The sequence below is a fragment of the Stegostoma tigrinum genome, chromosome 1 (genome assembly GCF_030684315.1).
Source record: "Stegostoma tigrinum isolate sSteTig4 chromosome 1, sSteTig4.hap1, whole genome shotgun sequence".
Classification (NCBI taxonomy): Eukaryota; Metazoa; Chordata; class Chondrichthyes; order Orectolobiformes; family Stegostomatidae; genus Stegostoma; species Stegostoma tigrinum.
The window spans coordinates 139,205,968-139,219,329 of NC_081354.1; the positions used below are offsets into that span (position 1 = coordinate 139,205,968).

General features: G+C 42.5%; 1 protein-coding gene across 1 annotated transcript in view; it reads right to left on the reverse strand.

Moving 5' to 3' along the window:
- Positions 1-13,362, reverse strand: part of LOC125461500 (myosin-IIIb) — a 157,001-nt gene that overhangs the window by 8,383 nt on the left and 135,256 nt on the right. The window contains exons 26-27 of the mRNA XM_048550397.2: positions 12,669-12,758; positions 3,653-3,818 (exon numbers count right to left, since the gene is read on the reverse strand). Coding sequence (XP_048406354.1) covers positions 3,653-3,818; positions 12,669-12,758 — 256 coding nt within the window. The remainder of the gene's footprint in view (positions 1-3,652; positions 3,819-12,668; positions 12,759-13,362) is intronic.

The following is a 13,362-nucleotide window of genomic DNA, read 5'->3' on the forward strand; positions in this document are numbered from 1 at the left end:
GTTTAGTCATGATTGGAGCATGGTAGTTTAACAGTGTTGTTACATAAATGGTTGTTGTGATTACTGGAGGCCAATGAGCCAAGTCCCAGGACATTGAGCAAGAACTCCTTTAGGCCCAATTATCTTCAGCTGCTTTGATGGCCTACCCTCCAACATTACATCAGGAATGGCTGTGTTCGCTGGTGACTGCATATGTCACTCCATTTCCAACTCGTCAAACTGAAGAAATCTGTAACCACATCCAACATTTGGGCTTGGGCTGCTAAGGGTTAAATAACTATCCCTTTGCACAAATGGCAGGTCATAACCGCCTCCAACAAGGGAGAGTCTAATCATGCTCCCTTAAGGTCCTATGGCATTATCATCAGCTGATTTGTCACCATCAACCAAAAATAGCATTGGACCAGCCACACAACATGGTTTGAGAGCAAGTCAGAGGCTGGGAATTCTGCAGCAAAGAACTAATCTCCCCCAGGTTTGACTACCATCTACAAGGCACAAGTCGTCTGCTTGATGCAACTCTTCCTATTTTATCTGTATAAGTGCAGTTCCAACAACATTGGGCTGGAACATGAATCTGAAAGGTTTAGAGGCATGTGGCGAAATGCAGGCAAGAGGGACTAGTTTAGTTGGTTAGCATGGACCAAAAGGTCTGTTTCTGTGCAGTATGACTCTAACTTTCCAGGCCAAAGTATCTGTTTGGTTATCACCCCATCCATTATTTTGAACACATACTCACTTCACCAAGTGCCACTTGTGGCAACAGATGCAAAGCAGAAACTCACCAAGTCTCCTCTGACAGCATCTTCAAAACCTACCATCTCTACACTTTAGAAGAATAAAAGCAGTAGAGCATGGGAATAATACACAACTACATGTTTCCCCAACATGCAACACATCAAACAATGAACTATATGCTGCTCCTTTACTGTTGCTGCTTCAAAATGGTGGAACTCCATTCTTAACAGCTCTGTTAACAATGGAGGGTCAGCAGCAAATGGACTGCAGCAGTTCAAGACAGTGGCTCACCACTCTTCTCCAGGGCAGTAAAGAAGCGGAAATAAATGCCAGCTTTGCCAGTGATAGTCACACTTCGAGAACAAATGCAAAAGAGAAGAAAAGAGAAACTGCTTCCAACAACTTAAAGGTAAGAGGCGAAGGATTTAAAAAGGGACCTAAGGGGCAACTTTTTCCACACAGAGCGTGGTGCACATTTGGAACAGGCTGCCAGAGGAAGTGGAGGAGGCTGGTACAATTACAACACTTAAAAGGCACCCAGATGGGTATACAAATAGGAAGCCTTTAGAGGGATATGGGCCAAATGCTGGCAAATGGGACTAGATTTATTTAAGATATCTGGTCGGCATGAAGGAGTTGGACCAAAGGGTCTATTTCAGTGCTGTATATCTCTACGACTCTCACAAAAGGGTCAAGAACCAGAGGATCAGAGTGACTGGTTAAATGAAAAAAAAATTTATTGCATAGAGTGGAAGTGGATTCAATAGTAGACATTAAAAAACAGAATGCATTCTCAAAGGAGAGGAAATTGCAAGGATGTGGAAAAGGAGCGTGGAATGGGACTGACAGGGCAGCTATATGCAATTGCAAAGCCTTGGACTTGAAATTTAGAAATAAAATTTCCAGCCGTGCTTCATTTTTAATTCTTTCACAATCCAGATGTCATTGTTGAGGGTTGAAGTTGTTGACAATCCTCCAACTTGCATCAAACTCCGTAGGGTTCCTGTCAAATAGCAATCATTTTGCCACTGATCTGGAGTCACACACAGACCAGACAAGGAAAGGTTGGCAGATTTCTTACCTTAAAAAAAGGACGCAGAGCCTGGTATGTTTTTGGTGACAATTGATAATAGTTGTCATTCCTGAGACTAGTTTTATTTTACTCATTTAACAATTGAATTTAAATTCCAGTAGCTGCCATGATAGAAGTTAAATTAATTCCTTTTAGATTATGTGTTACGTTACCACCTTCATCCCTTAGGCATTAGATAGTAAAAAACTAACAGCTCTTAAAGGGCAAGTTGCACCTATTTTTGCTCACATTGAGTACTTTACAGAAATGACAAAGATAGGTTGGAACAAAAACCTAAGTGGAGTCTTTGCAGCCTATTGCTGTATTCTGACTTGCCTCCAAATCCTTTTCTAGATTCTAGAAACAAGCCAGCTCAGCAGTACAGGCAAGTAAACAGAAATGTTGATTGACTGCAGACGATACTGAACAGAGGGTAGCACAATCTTTAGTTGTTTTTGGAGAAGTGTATTACTGTAACGTAACACATTCATGAAGAAAGCAGATATTTACTTGTCTGTCTATGTGAAACTGCTTTGCTTTTCTACCTACTCGCTTTACAAAAGCTTTGACATTGGAAAAGTTCCAATGGTATTCCAGTAATTTGTCCAAGTTGCAAATTTCTGAGCATTAAGTCACACAACTTGTCAACAGTAAGGAAGATAAATCATAGCAGAGTTGGATGCTGTCTGAATCCATAATGCTAAATCATCCTCCTGCATGTGCACCACATTCTCTCCTCACTCTTGATGCCCAGATCTCTGCCCTTTCCCGAAACTTATTCTTTTAATTCCATCGTCACTTACTTTGCCCCAACATGTTCCCCATGACGTCTGATGTCTGCTATTTTTCCCCTCACACACACTGACTCCCTTGTCTCTCAAGCACAACAGATGTTTTGTGACATTACCAGCCTGTTTCCTTGCTCAGTGCCAGGAAAACAGTGAAAAAGGAAGGTACCTGCATAATCAGGAGGCTTGTGAGTGATGTATGAGCATGGAGAGAGCTGAGAACTGTACCGAGAAGTGTGAAGTAGGAAGTGGGAAACAGATGGCAAGAGTCAGATCCTCAGCAATAACTAAAACACACTCAGGCACTGTTTATGTAAAAGTGTAACAGAATAATAAGCTTCAAAATTTTTTGAAAACCCAGAAAAGCTTGAATAATGTGGCCACAATATATTATCAGAGCTGAACTGGCAATTACAGACAATTACAGTTCCCTGAACATAGTACTGTTTAATTTGCAAACTCATACAGGTTTTACACATGGGCTAAGCAGCACAAATGTCAGGGAGAAAGTATGTGAATACTAATGTATGAAGAAAAGTTAAACTGGACTCAACGTTTAGTGCTTATTGACAGCGTACTGCTCCCTGATCTCAAACTCATGAAAAATTGCTAGATATAAACTTTTAGTCCCAATATCACTTTAGAGCTGTCCGGTTGATAAGAATACCGGTCAAGAATACAAAGTGAATTAAATATCTTTGTAGAATTTGGGGAGAAAGGGAGGGTCAGTGTGTGACTGTAATGATTAATTAGCGTTACAGTGGTTTATTTCTAATTATTTAATTTAAGGGAGGTGGCTCAGAAGACAGTTGGTAGCAGGTGCACATTATAAAATTACCTGAAGATTCTGAAGGAATGTACATAGAACAGTGCAGACCCTTCGGCCCACGATGTTGCGCCAACCTATTATCCTACTAAGATCAAATGACCCTGTATATCCTACATTATACTATCATCCATGTGCCCATCCAAGAGTCACTGAAATGTCTCTAATCTATCTGACTCCACTACCACTGCCGGCAGCGCATTCCACATACAGAAACAAATTACGTACTTGACCACAAGGCGTAGTGAGGACCTCCATGAATGGCTGAATTCCAACAGTTTTGTAATAGTCCACCAAGTCTGGCAGTGATGGGTGGGCCTTATCTTCACCCAGTATTACATACTTCCCATTAGGCTGCATTTCAATCATATAGTGTCGGCAACGATCCACACCTCTAGAAATAAAAACGTAGTAATAATGAGTGGTGACCAAACGTGAACAGTTTGCTCTTGATTTACTGACGCACCTGAACAGCTAGACTTTTAATTCTTCTGTTTTGACAGAACTGGGGAAACAAAACCACATTTCATGTCGAATTAAAGAAGTAACAAGGTTAACCGTGTTAGTAAATATACTCAAGCTGTTTTACTACTGTGCAAGAGAGGCAGACAGACAGTATGGAAAGTTATTAATCCCAAACAATGCTTATGTTATGATTCAACAGGCATTGTACAAAAAAAGTGTCTCCTTAAAATATAGATAAACATGGCCCATTCTTCGAACAAATTTTACAAGCACAATTGCTCAATCATAATAAAGCCCTAATTCTTAAAGATTCTTCTGCAGAGCCTTGCGCCTCTAGAAATTGTTAAATCTGAAAACTGTATTCTTTGTAATACAGTCTCTCCATCATAAAAACTATCCGGGGTACAGAAGGCTAGGAGAATGAATTACCTTCTTTAATACAACTGAGCTGCTTAACAGGTCATATCAGAGGGCAGTTCAGAGTCAACCACATTGTTGTGGGTGTGGAGTTTGGATGAGGATGGCAGTTTCCATCACTGAAGGGCTTTAGTAAACAACATACCCAAGAACATAAATAATAGGAAGAAGAGGCAACTCAGCCCCTCAGCCTCTTTCTGTCAATCACTGAGATCATGGTAGATCTTGTATGTCAATACCGTTTGCCTCGATATTCTTCACACGTTGAAATCTTTTAATCTCAATGAAAACCTCCAACGAGTCACCACTCTGAGGTGAAGACATTCCTCCTCATCACTCAGTCCTAAGTGGCCTACTCTTTCATCTTGAAACTGTCTCTCTTGGTTCTGGACAACCCCCATCCAGGGGAAACATCCTTCTCACATCTACAATGTTCACACCTGTTTCATGTAGATGGGAGCAGGTCCCGAAGTGAAAAGCCATCCAAACCTCAGCATCAGCCAGCTTCATTGATAAAGGTGACAATCTCAATAAAGCAGTGTTTTCAATTTTATGCTCATGTCAGCTTTAGAGTTCAATCCAGTTTAAGTGTTAAATCTCCTGTCTTCTGATTCACAGGAGAGGATGACTTGGTTGACTTTTCGGTTCTACGTTGACAGATAAATGTCTTTTTGGGTGAATGTAAAAAATAATGAAACTCTTTCAAAACCACGTGAACTTTGAACTAAAAGTCAGTGGTACTTTGCTATGTGCATCCTTCTGGGGGTCAGTTAGCAATCCTGAATGACAACAATAGCATGGGTTTAATTCCCACACCAGTTGAGGTTACCATGAAGGAATTCCCTTCTGAACCTCTCACCCCATGCGAGGTGTGGCGCTCCTCAGGTTAAACCACCACTAGCCATTCCCATCTAATGAGAGTGTAGCTCTACGGTCATGTAGGATTAAGTCGACTTTATCCTTTACTTTTTTTGTTTATAGGCTTACAGTGACTATGCTTTCAGAAATTTGGAAAGCTGCAAAGGTGTTTTTAAAAATGTACACAAATCAAACATTTCTCTTCATCTCCAAATCAAACCAAGAGGACAAGGTGCATCAGAAGACAAAGTGGGCAAGCCAGCCATCAGCTGGTCACCATAGTCAACAACTGTGACAAGCTAGAAAACTGCCTGTAAAAGTTCAGTTCTACTTGGGACTAGCAGATATCGGTCTTAAAATGTGAACGATTTCACAGGGACTGAGCTAGAACAGTGCAATTAAAACTGTGCTGTATTCATTAATTTGTTTCATTGCTCTCTCAGAATTAAAAAGGTTAAAATACTAGTCTTGGACCTGCACTTGTCTCCCTCAAATCATGTCAGGATCACCATAATCTACTGGCACCTTTGCTGAGGTTATTAATTAATCTGTTCTTGTGCAAGATATAAGATTGAAAGTAGTCGGTATTCTGGGTGGTACAATAATGTTCAAGTTCGCTATTTTAACTTCACAAACTCCACTCTCTTAAGAGATGGGTATAGATAATGCTAGAAATAGCATGAAATTTCAGGGAGACAGGAACAAGACTGTCAAAGCCAGAGTATGACAAGATATCATGGACAATATAAAAGAAAAGGGAACTCAAAGCTTTTTCTAAAACTACAAAATAAAATGTTAATCATACAGAACGGTGTGGGGAGGGGCAAACCAAAAGAGATCAAAAAGATGACCTTGTGCAAACAATTTGGAGATGACACAAAAATGGGTGGGAAGGGAAGTGGTGAGAGTGACAGAAAGAATCTAGAGGGATACAACTCAATCAAGTGAGTGGGCAAATGGAATATTAAGTGGATAAACAGGAAGTTATGCAATTCAAGGGGAAAAGAACTGAATATTACTTAAAATGAGGAAAGACTGCAGAAAGCTGCAGGAACAAGGGATTGAGAGGTGCTGGTGCATGAATCAAAGAAAGCTAACATCAAAATTCAGTGGGTATTCGGGAAGGCTTTTATTTCAAAGAGAAGGGACTATAAAATAAGGGATTCAGGCTAAAACTTTACAAGGCACTAGCCACAGCACACCATAAGTATTAAGAATAGCTTTGGTCCCTTTATTTAAGGAAATATATCCTGACATTGAAGACAGTCCAGAGAAGTTTCACTAGATTAATTACAGATAGGCAGGGATTTGTTACAGGGGAGGTCGAGTAGTTCAAGGCTATATTCTGGATGTGAGTTTGCTCGCTGAGCTGGAAGGTTAGTTTTCAGACGTTTCGTCACCATTCTAGGCGGCAACATCATCAGTGAGCCTCCGATGAAGCGCTGGTGTTATGTCCCGCTTTCTATTTATCTGTTTAGGTTTCCTTGAGTAGGTGATGTCATTTCCTGCGTTGGTGATGTCATTTCCTGTTCTTTTTCTCAGAGGATGGTAGATTGGCTCCAAATCAACGTGTTTGTTGATGGAGTTCCGGTTGGAATGCCATGCTAAAATGGCGTTCCAACCGGAACTCCATCAACAAACACATTTGATTTGGAGCCAATGTGTTTGTTGATGGAGTTCCGGTTGGAACGCCATTTTAGCATGGCATTCCAACCGGAACTCCATCAACAAACACGTTGATTTGGAGCCAATCTACCATCCTCTGAGAAAAAGAACAGGAAATGACATCACCAACGCAGGAAATGACATCACCTACCCAAGGAAACCTAAACAGATAAATAGAAAGCGGGACATAACACCAGCGCTTCATCGGAGGCTCACTGATGATGTTGCCTAGAATGGTGACGAAACGTCTGAAAACTAACCTTCCAGCTCAGCGAGCAAACTCACATCCAGAACCTCAACCTGAGCTACAAATCTTCTCAAAACTGACTATCAAGGCTATATTTTTTGGAAGAATGGGAGAAGCCCTTATTGAAACATGTAGATTAGAGAGATTGTTTCCTCTTGTGAGTGATTGTAAGACTAGACAGCATAATCTTAATTCGGTGTCACCCATCAAAGACAGAGACGAGGAAGAATATCTTCTCTCAGAGGGTAGTGAATCTGTGAAACATTTTTCACCATAGAGGGCTGTTAAGACTGGGTCGTTAAGAATTTTAGGGTGGAGATGGATGGATTTTACTCAGTAAGGGAATCAATGATTACAGGGGAATAGCAGGAAAATGGAGATGAGGATCATCAGACCTTCAGCCATGATCTCCCCTCGATAGCCCACTCGACAGGCCGAGTTGCCTACTTCTGCTCTCATGTCTTATGTTCTTAGATATGCCTGAAGATGTCCATTTAAATGTATCCACTCAGGAAGTAGTGTTGCCCGCACCACAGTAAAAACAGGAACAGAAAATGTAGCCGAGCTAACAGAAAAACTGAAAAGTAACAAATTAGATGAAGTGGTATTTAAGTGAATTAGCGATGGGAGCACATAAAGTAGAAAATTACGTTGTCTGTTGATGAGGAAAGAAAGACTGGAGATAACGGAAACTCCTATTAGTTTCCAATTCTCCATACATATAGGAGCAGTGCCACAGGACTGATGGATTGCAAATACTCTACTGCTGTTCAAAGGAAATGGTGAAGGATAAATCTAATAAGAGACAAGACAGCATGAAATCAGCAGGGAGGAAACTTAGAAACAATGAGATGCAAAATGATTCAGCACTTGGAAATGCGTGAGTTGTAAAACTAATCTCCGTATAGATTTGTTAAAGAGAAATCATACTTATTTAAACTTTGCCCAATTCTTTGATGAAGTTGCAAGAGCTGTCAATGCCCAATGTAATGAGTTCAAATTTGCTCCATAGCCGTTTGCATGGACCTTTATTAGGCATCTGAAATATTAACTCTCTATGTCTCTCTCCACAGTAATCCACATCTTCTGTTATGTTAAGAACCACAGCTCCGCTTTCTGATGCGGAGGGAGTGCCCATGAGAGCAGACAGGATTAAAACCGTGTAAAGTATGCCAAATAGCAGGGAATTCTGGGCATTTTCAGGAAGGTGTAAATAAAGTTTACAGTTGTGATGAATTTGCTATATATTCTGATAGACCAGGATGAGAAATTGAAGCTCTAGTTAAAAATAAGAAAGAATCATATTAGATACAGACAACTGCAATCAAATGAATCTCATGAAGAGAACAAACAGTACTGGGGCATTCTTAGGAGTGAAATGAGGAGAACAAAGAGGGGTTAATGATAGCGCCTTGGCAGTAAGGTTAAGGATAATGAAAGGAAATTCTAAAAATACATTAAATGCAAAAGAGAATCAGGCCCCTTAAAGATCAATGATGTCAGCTACATGTTGAATCTTAAGAGATGGGAGAGATACAAAAGGAATATTTCACAAAAATTTTTTTACTCTGGAGAAAGAAATGGAGGCCGGAGAACTCCAGGAAATCAATATTAATGTTCTGAAAACAGTTCACGTTACAGATCAGAAAGTGCTGGAGGTCTGAAAACACAAAGGTGGATAAATCTCCAGGACCTGATCAAGTGCATCCCTGGACATGGTGGTATGTTAGGGACGAAATTGCAGGGGCCCTAGTAAAAATGTCTGTAATCATCTACAGCTGCAGGAGATATGCCAGAGAACTGGAAGGTGGCTAATGTTGTGACATTATTTAAGAAAGGCTGGAAGGAGAAATGTGGAAACTATAGAACCTGTGGGTATGACATCGGTGGTAGGTACATTGTTGGAGGTGATTCTGTAACATAGAATTTAGATGCATTTGGAGAGGCAAGGACCAATTAAGGATCGTCAGCATGGTTTTGTGCGAAGGAAATTGTATCTCAAATTTCATTGAGATTTGAAGAACTAACCAAAAGATCAATGAGGGCAGAGCGTGAAACATTGTTTATGTGGATTTTAGTAAAGTCTTTGACAATGTTCTGCATGGTAGACTAATTAGTAAAGTTAGATCACATGAGATTCAAGGCGAGCCTGCCAACTGGAAATAAAACTGCCTTGACAGAGGGTGATGTTGGAGGGTTGTTCTTCAGGCTGGAGGCTTGTGACTAATGATAATCCACAGGAACTGGCAAGAGGTCCACTTCTGTTTGTCATTCATATCAACGATTCAGATGAGAATGTAGCAGACATTGTTTGTGGTTTGCAGAAGATACCATTGTCCAATGTCTTCCTCAACTGGGACAGCGAGCGGAGGAACAGCAGGTAGAGCTTAATTTAGATAAAGGAAAGGATAGGATTCTTGGCAGCGTGGAGGAACAGAGGGATCTTGGTGTGCAGATACATAGATCCCTTAAAATGGCCACCCAAGTGGACAGGGTTGTTAAGAAAGCATATGGTGTTTTGGCTTTCATTAACAGGGGGATTGAGTTTAAGAGTCGTGAGATCTTGTTGCAGCTCTATAAAACTTTGGTTAGACCGCACTTGGAATACTGCATCCAGTTCTGGGCGCCGTATTATAGGAAAGATGTGGATGCTTTGGAGAGGGTTCAGAGGAGGTTTACCAGGATGCTGCCTGGACTGGAGGGCTTATCTTATGAAGAGAGGTTGACTGAGCTCGGTCTCTTTTCATTGGAGAAAAGGAGGAGGAGAGGGGACCTAATTGAGGTATACAAGATAATGAGAGGCATAGATAGAGTTGATAGCCAGAGACTATTTCCCAGGGCAGAAATGGCTAGCACGAGGGGTCATAGTTTTAAGCTGGTTGGTGGAAAGTATAGAGGGGATGTCAGAGGCAGGTTCTTTACGCAGAGAGTTGTGAGAGCATGGAATGCGTTGCCAGCAGCAGTTGTGGAAGCAAGGTCATTGGGGTCATTTAAGAGACTGCTGGACATGTATATGGTCACAGAAATTTGAGGGTGCATGCATGAGGATCAATGGTCGGCACAACATTGTGGGCTGAAGGGCCTGTTCTGTGCTGTACTGTTCTATGTTCTATAAATGGAAGGCATTGCATTTTAGTAATAGAAACAAAGACAGCACTTATATAATTAATGGTAGGGGCCCTGGGTGGTGTTGTAGAACATAGGGGCCTAGGAGTTCAAGTGCATAATTCTTCAAAATTTGCATCAAGGGTAGACAGGATGGTTAAAGCAGCATTTAGCTATCTTGCCTTCATTGCTCAAAGCATGAGTATAGGGGTTAGGATTTCATGTTGAGGTTGTACAGGGCATTGAAGAGGCCTCTTATGGAGGACTGTGTACAGTTCTGGTCACCCTACAATTGGGAAGATATTGTTCAACTAGAGGTGCTCAGAAAAGATTTACCAGGATGTTGATAGGAACGGAAAGTTTGAGATATAAAAAGATGTTGGGATTTAGAAGGTTGAGGGGTGATCTTAGAGAGAGGTTTATAAAATCATGAAGGGGAGAGAGAAGGTGAGCGACAAGGGTCTTTTCCCTTGGGTGAGGGAGGTTGAAACTAGACGGCATATTTTTAAGGTGACAGGAGAAAGATTTAGAAAAGACACAAGGGGCAACATTTTTAGAGAGAGTGGTTCATGTGTGGAATGAACTTCCAGAGGAAATGGTGGTTGCAGGTACAGTTACAACATTTAAAAAAGACATTTGGATAATTTCATGAATCAGAAGGATATAATAGGAGGGATACGGCCAATCACAGGCAAGTGGGAGTAGCTTAGTTTGGGAACACGGCCTGCATGGGCTAATTGGACTGAACAGTCAGTTTATGCTGTAACTGAGACATTGCATTAATATACTGAAACAAACCTTGTAGTCTTATTCAGAGATAGTAGGAACTGCAGATGCCAGGGAATCTGAGATAACAAGGTGTAGAGCTGGATGAACACAACAGGTCAAGCAGCAGAGGAGCAGGAAAGCTGACGTTTCTGAAGAAAGGGCCAGACCCAAAATGTCAGCCTTCCTGCTCCTCTGATGCCACTTAGCCTGTTGCGTTCATCCAGCTCTACACCTTGTTATCTTGTAGTCTTACGACTGCTTTAGTTGTAGGTGATGATTAACTACTTTTTGACTTCATCAGCTTTCCCCATAACAAAGCTAATCCCATTTGGTGATAATGGGAACTGCAGATGCTGGAGAATCCAAGATAATAAAATGTGAGGCTGGATGAACACAGCAGGCCAAGCAGCATCTCAGGAGCACAAAAGCTGACGTTTCGGGCCTAGACCCTTCATCAGAGAGGGGGATGGGGAGAGGGTTCTGGAATAAATAGAGAGGGGGAGGCGGACCGAAGATGGAGAGAAAAGAAGATAGGTGGAGAGGACAGTATAGGTGGGGAGGTAGGGAGGGGATAGGTCAGTCCAGGGAAGACGGACAGGTCAAGGAGGTGGGATGAGGTTAGTAGGTAGGAGATGGAGGTGCGGCTTGGGGTGGGAGGAAGGGATGGGTGAGAGGAAGAACCGGTTAGGGAGGCAGAGACAGGTTGGACTGGTTTTGGGATGCAGTGGGGGGAGGGGACGAACTGGGCTGGTTTTGGGATGCGTTGGGGGAAGGGGAGATTTTGAAGCTGGTGAAGTCCACATTGATACCATTGGGCTGCAGGGTTCCCAAGCGGAATATGAGTTGCTGTTCCTGCAACCTTCGGGTGGCATCATTGTGGCACTGCAGGAGGCCCATGATGGACATGTCATCTAAAGAATGGGAGGGGGAGTGGAAATGGAAATGGTTTGTGACTGGGAGGTGCAGTTGTTTATTGCGAACCGAGCGGAGGTGTTCTGCAAAGCGGTCCCCACTTGGTTTCCCCAATGTAGAGGAAGCCACACAGGGTACAATGGATGCAGTATACCATATTGGCAGATGTGCAGGTGAACCTCTGCTTAATATGGAAAGTCATCTTGGGGCCTGGGATAGGCGTGAGGAAGGAGGTGCGGGGGCAAGTGTAGCATCAAAATCTCCCCTTCCCCCACCGCATCCCAAAACCAGCCCAGTTCGTCCCCTCCCCCCACTGCACCACACAACCAGCCCAGCTCTTCCCCTCCACCCACTGCATCCCAAAACCAGTCCAACCTGTCTCTGCCTCCCTAACCTGTTCTTCCTCTCACCCATCCCTTCCTCCCACCCCAAGCCGCAACTCCATCTCCTATCTACTAACCTCATCCCACCACCTTGACTTGTCTGTCTTCCCTGGACTGACCTATCCCCTCCCGACCTCCCCACCTATACTGTCCTCTCCACCTATCTTCTTTTCTCTCCATCTTCGGTCCGCCTCCCCCTCTCTCCCTATTTATTCCAGTTCCCTCACCCCATCCCCCTCTCTGATGAAGGGTCTAGGCCCGAAACGTCAGCTTTTGTGCTCCTGAGATGCTGCTGGGCCTGCTGTGTTCACCTAATCCCATTTGGATTGTTTTTACAAATCTTTAATATTTTTCTTGCATTTAGTACATATCAAATGCTCAGTCAGTAACCGTTAAATTGAAAAGAAAAAGGAAGAAATTTTACCGAAATGTGAGTGTGTATCCTTCTCTACTTCCACTGACACGAACAAGGAAGCAGCCTAGAGGCTGGTTTGCCAGCAAGTCTTCACTTTCTCTGTAAAACATAGGAATATGAAAATTTATTACTCTAGTACACATGCCTAATAAACAGAAATGGAGCTGAAATGCAGACAGCTGTTATAAAGGAGGATATAGGGACAGCACGGTGGTTAGCACTGCTGCCTCACAGCGCCAGGGACGTGGGTTCAATTCCAGCCTCGGGTGACTGACTGTGTGGAGTTTGCATGTTCTGCCTGTGACTGCGTGGGTACCCTCTGGGTGCTCCGGTTTCCTCCCACAGTCCAAACATGTGCTAGTTAGGTGGATTGGCCATGCTAAGTTGCTCATAGTGTTCAGGGATGTGTAGATTAGGTGGGTAATGGGGTGATGGGTCTGGGTGGGATGCCCTGAGGTTTGGTGTGGACTTGTTGGGCCAAAAGGACCTGTTTCCACACTGTGATGATTTAAAATAAATTTTACAGGACAGAGTTCATTCCTACCAGCTTTGATCTCTTATTCCTTCAACACATGCTGCCTTATCCAATCCTTAAGTCTCCAGAAGAGGTCAATGACATTTGAGATGATTTAAAGGAACAATACAAATATAATGATTGATAAAAATGGGATGATGGGGAGGCACAAAGGAAGAATTGTGTGGG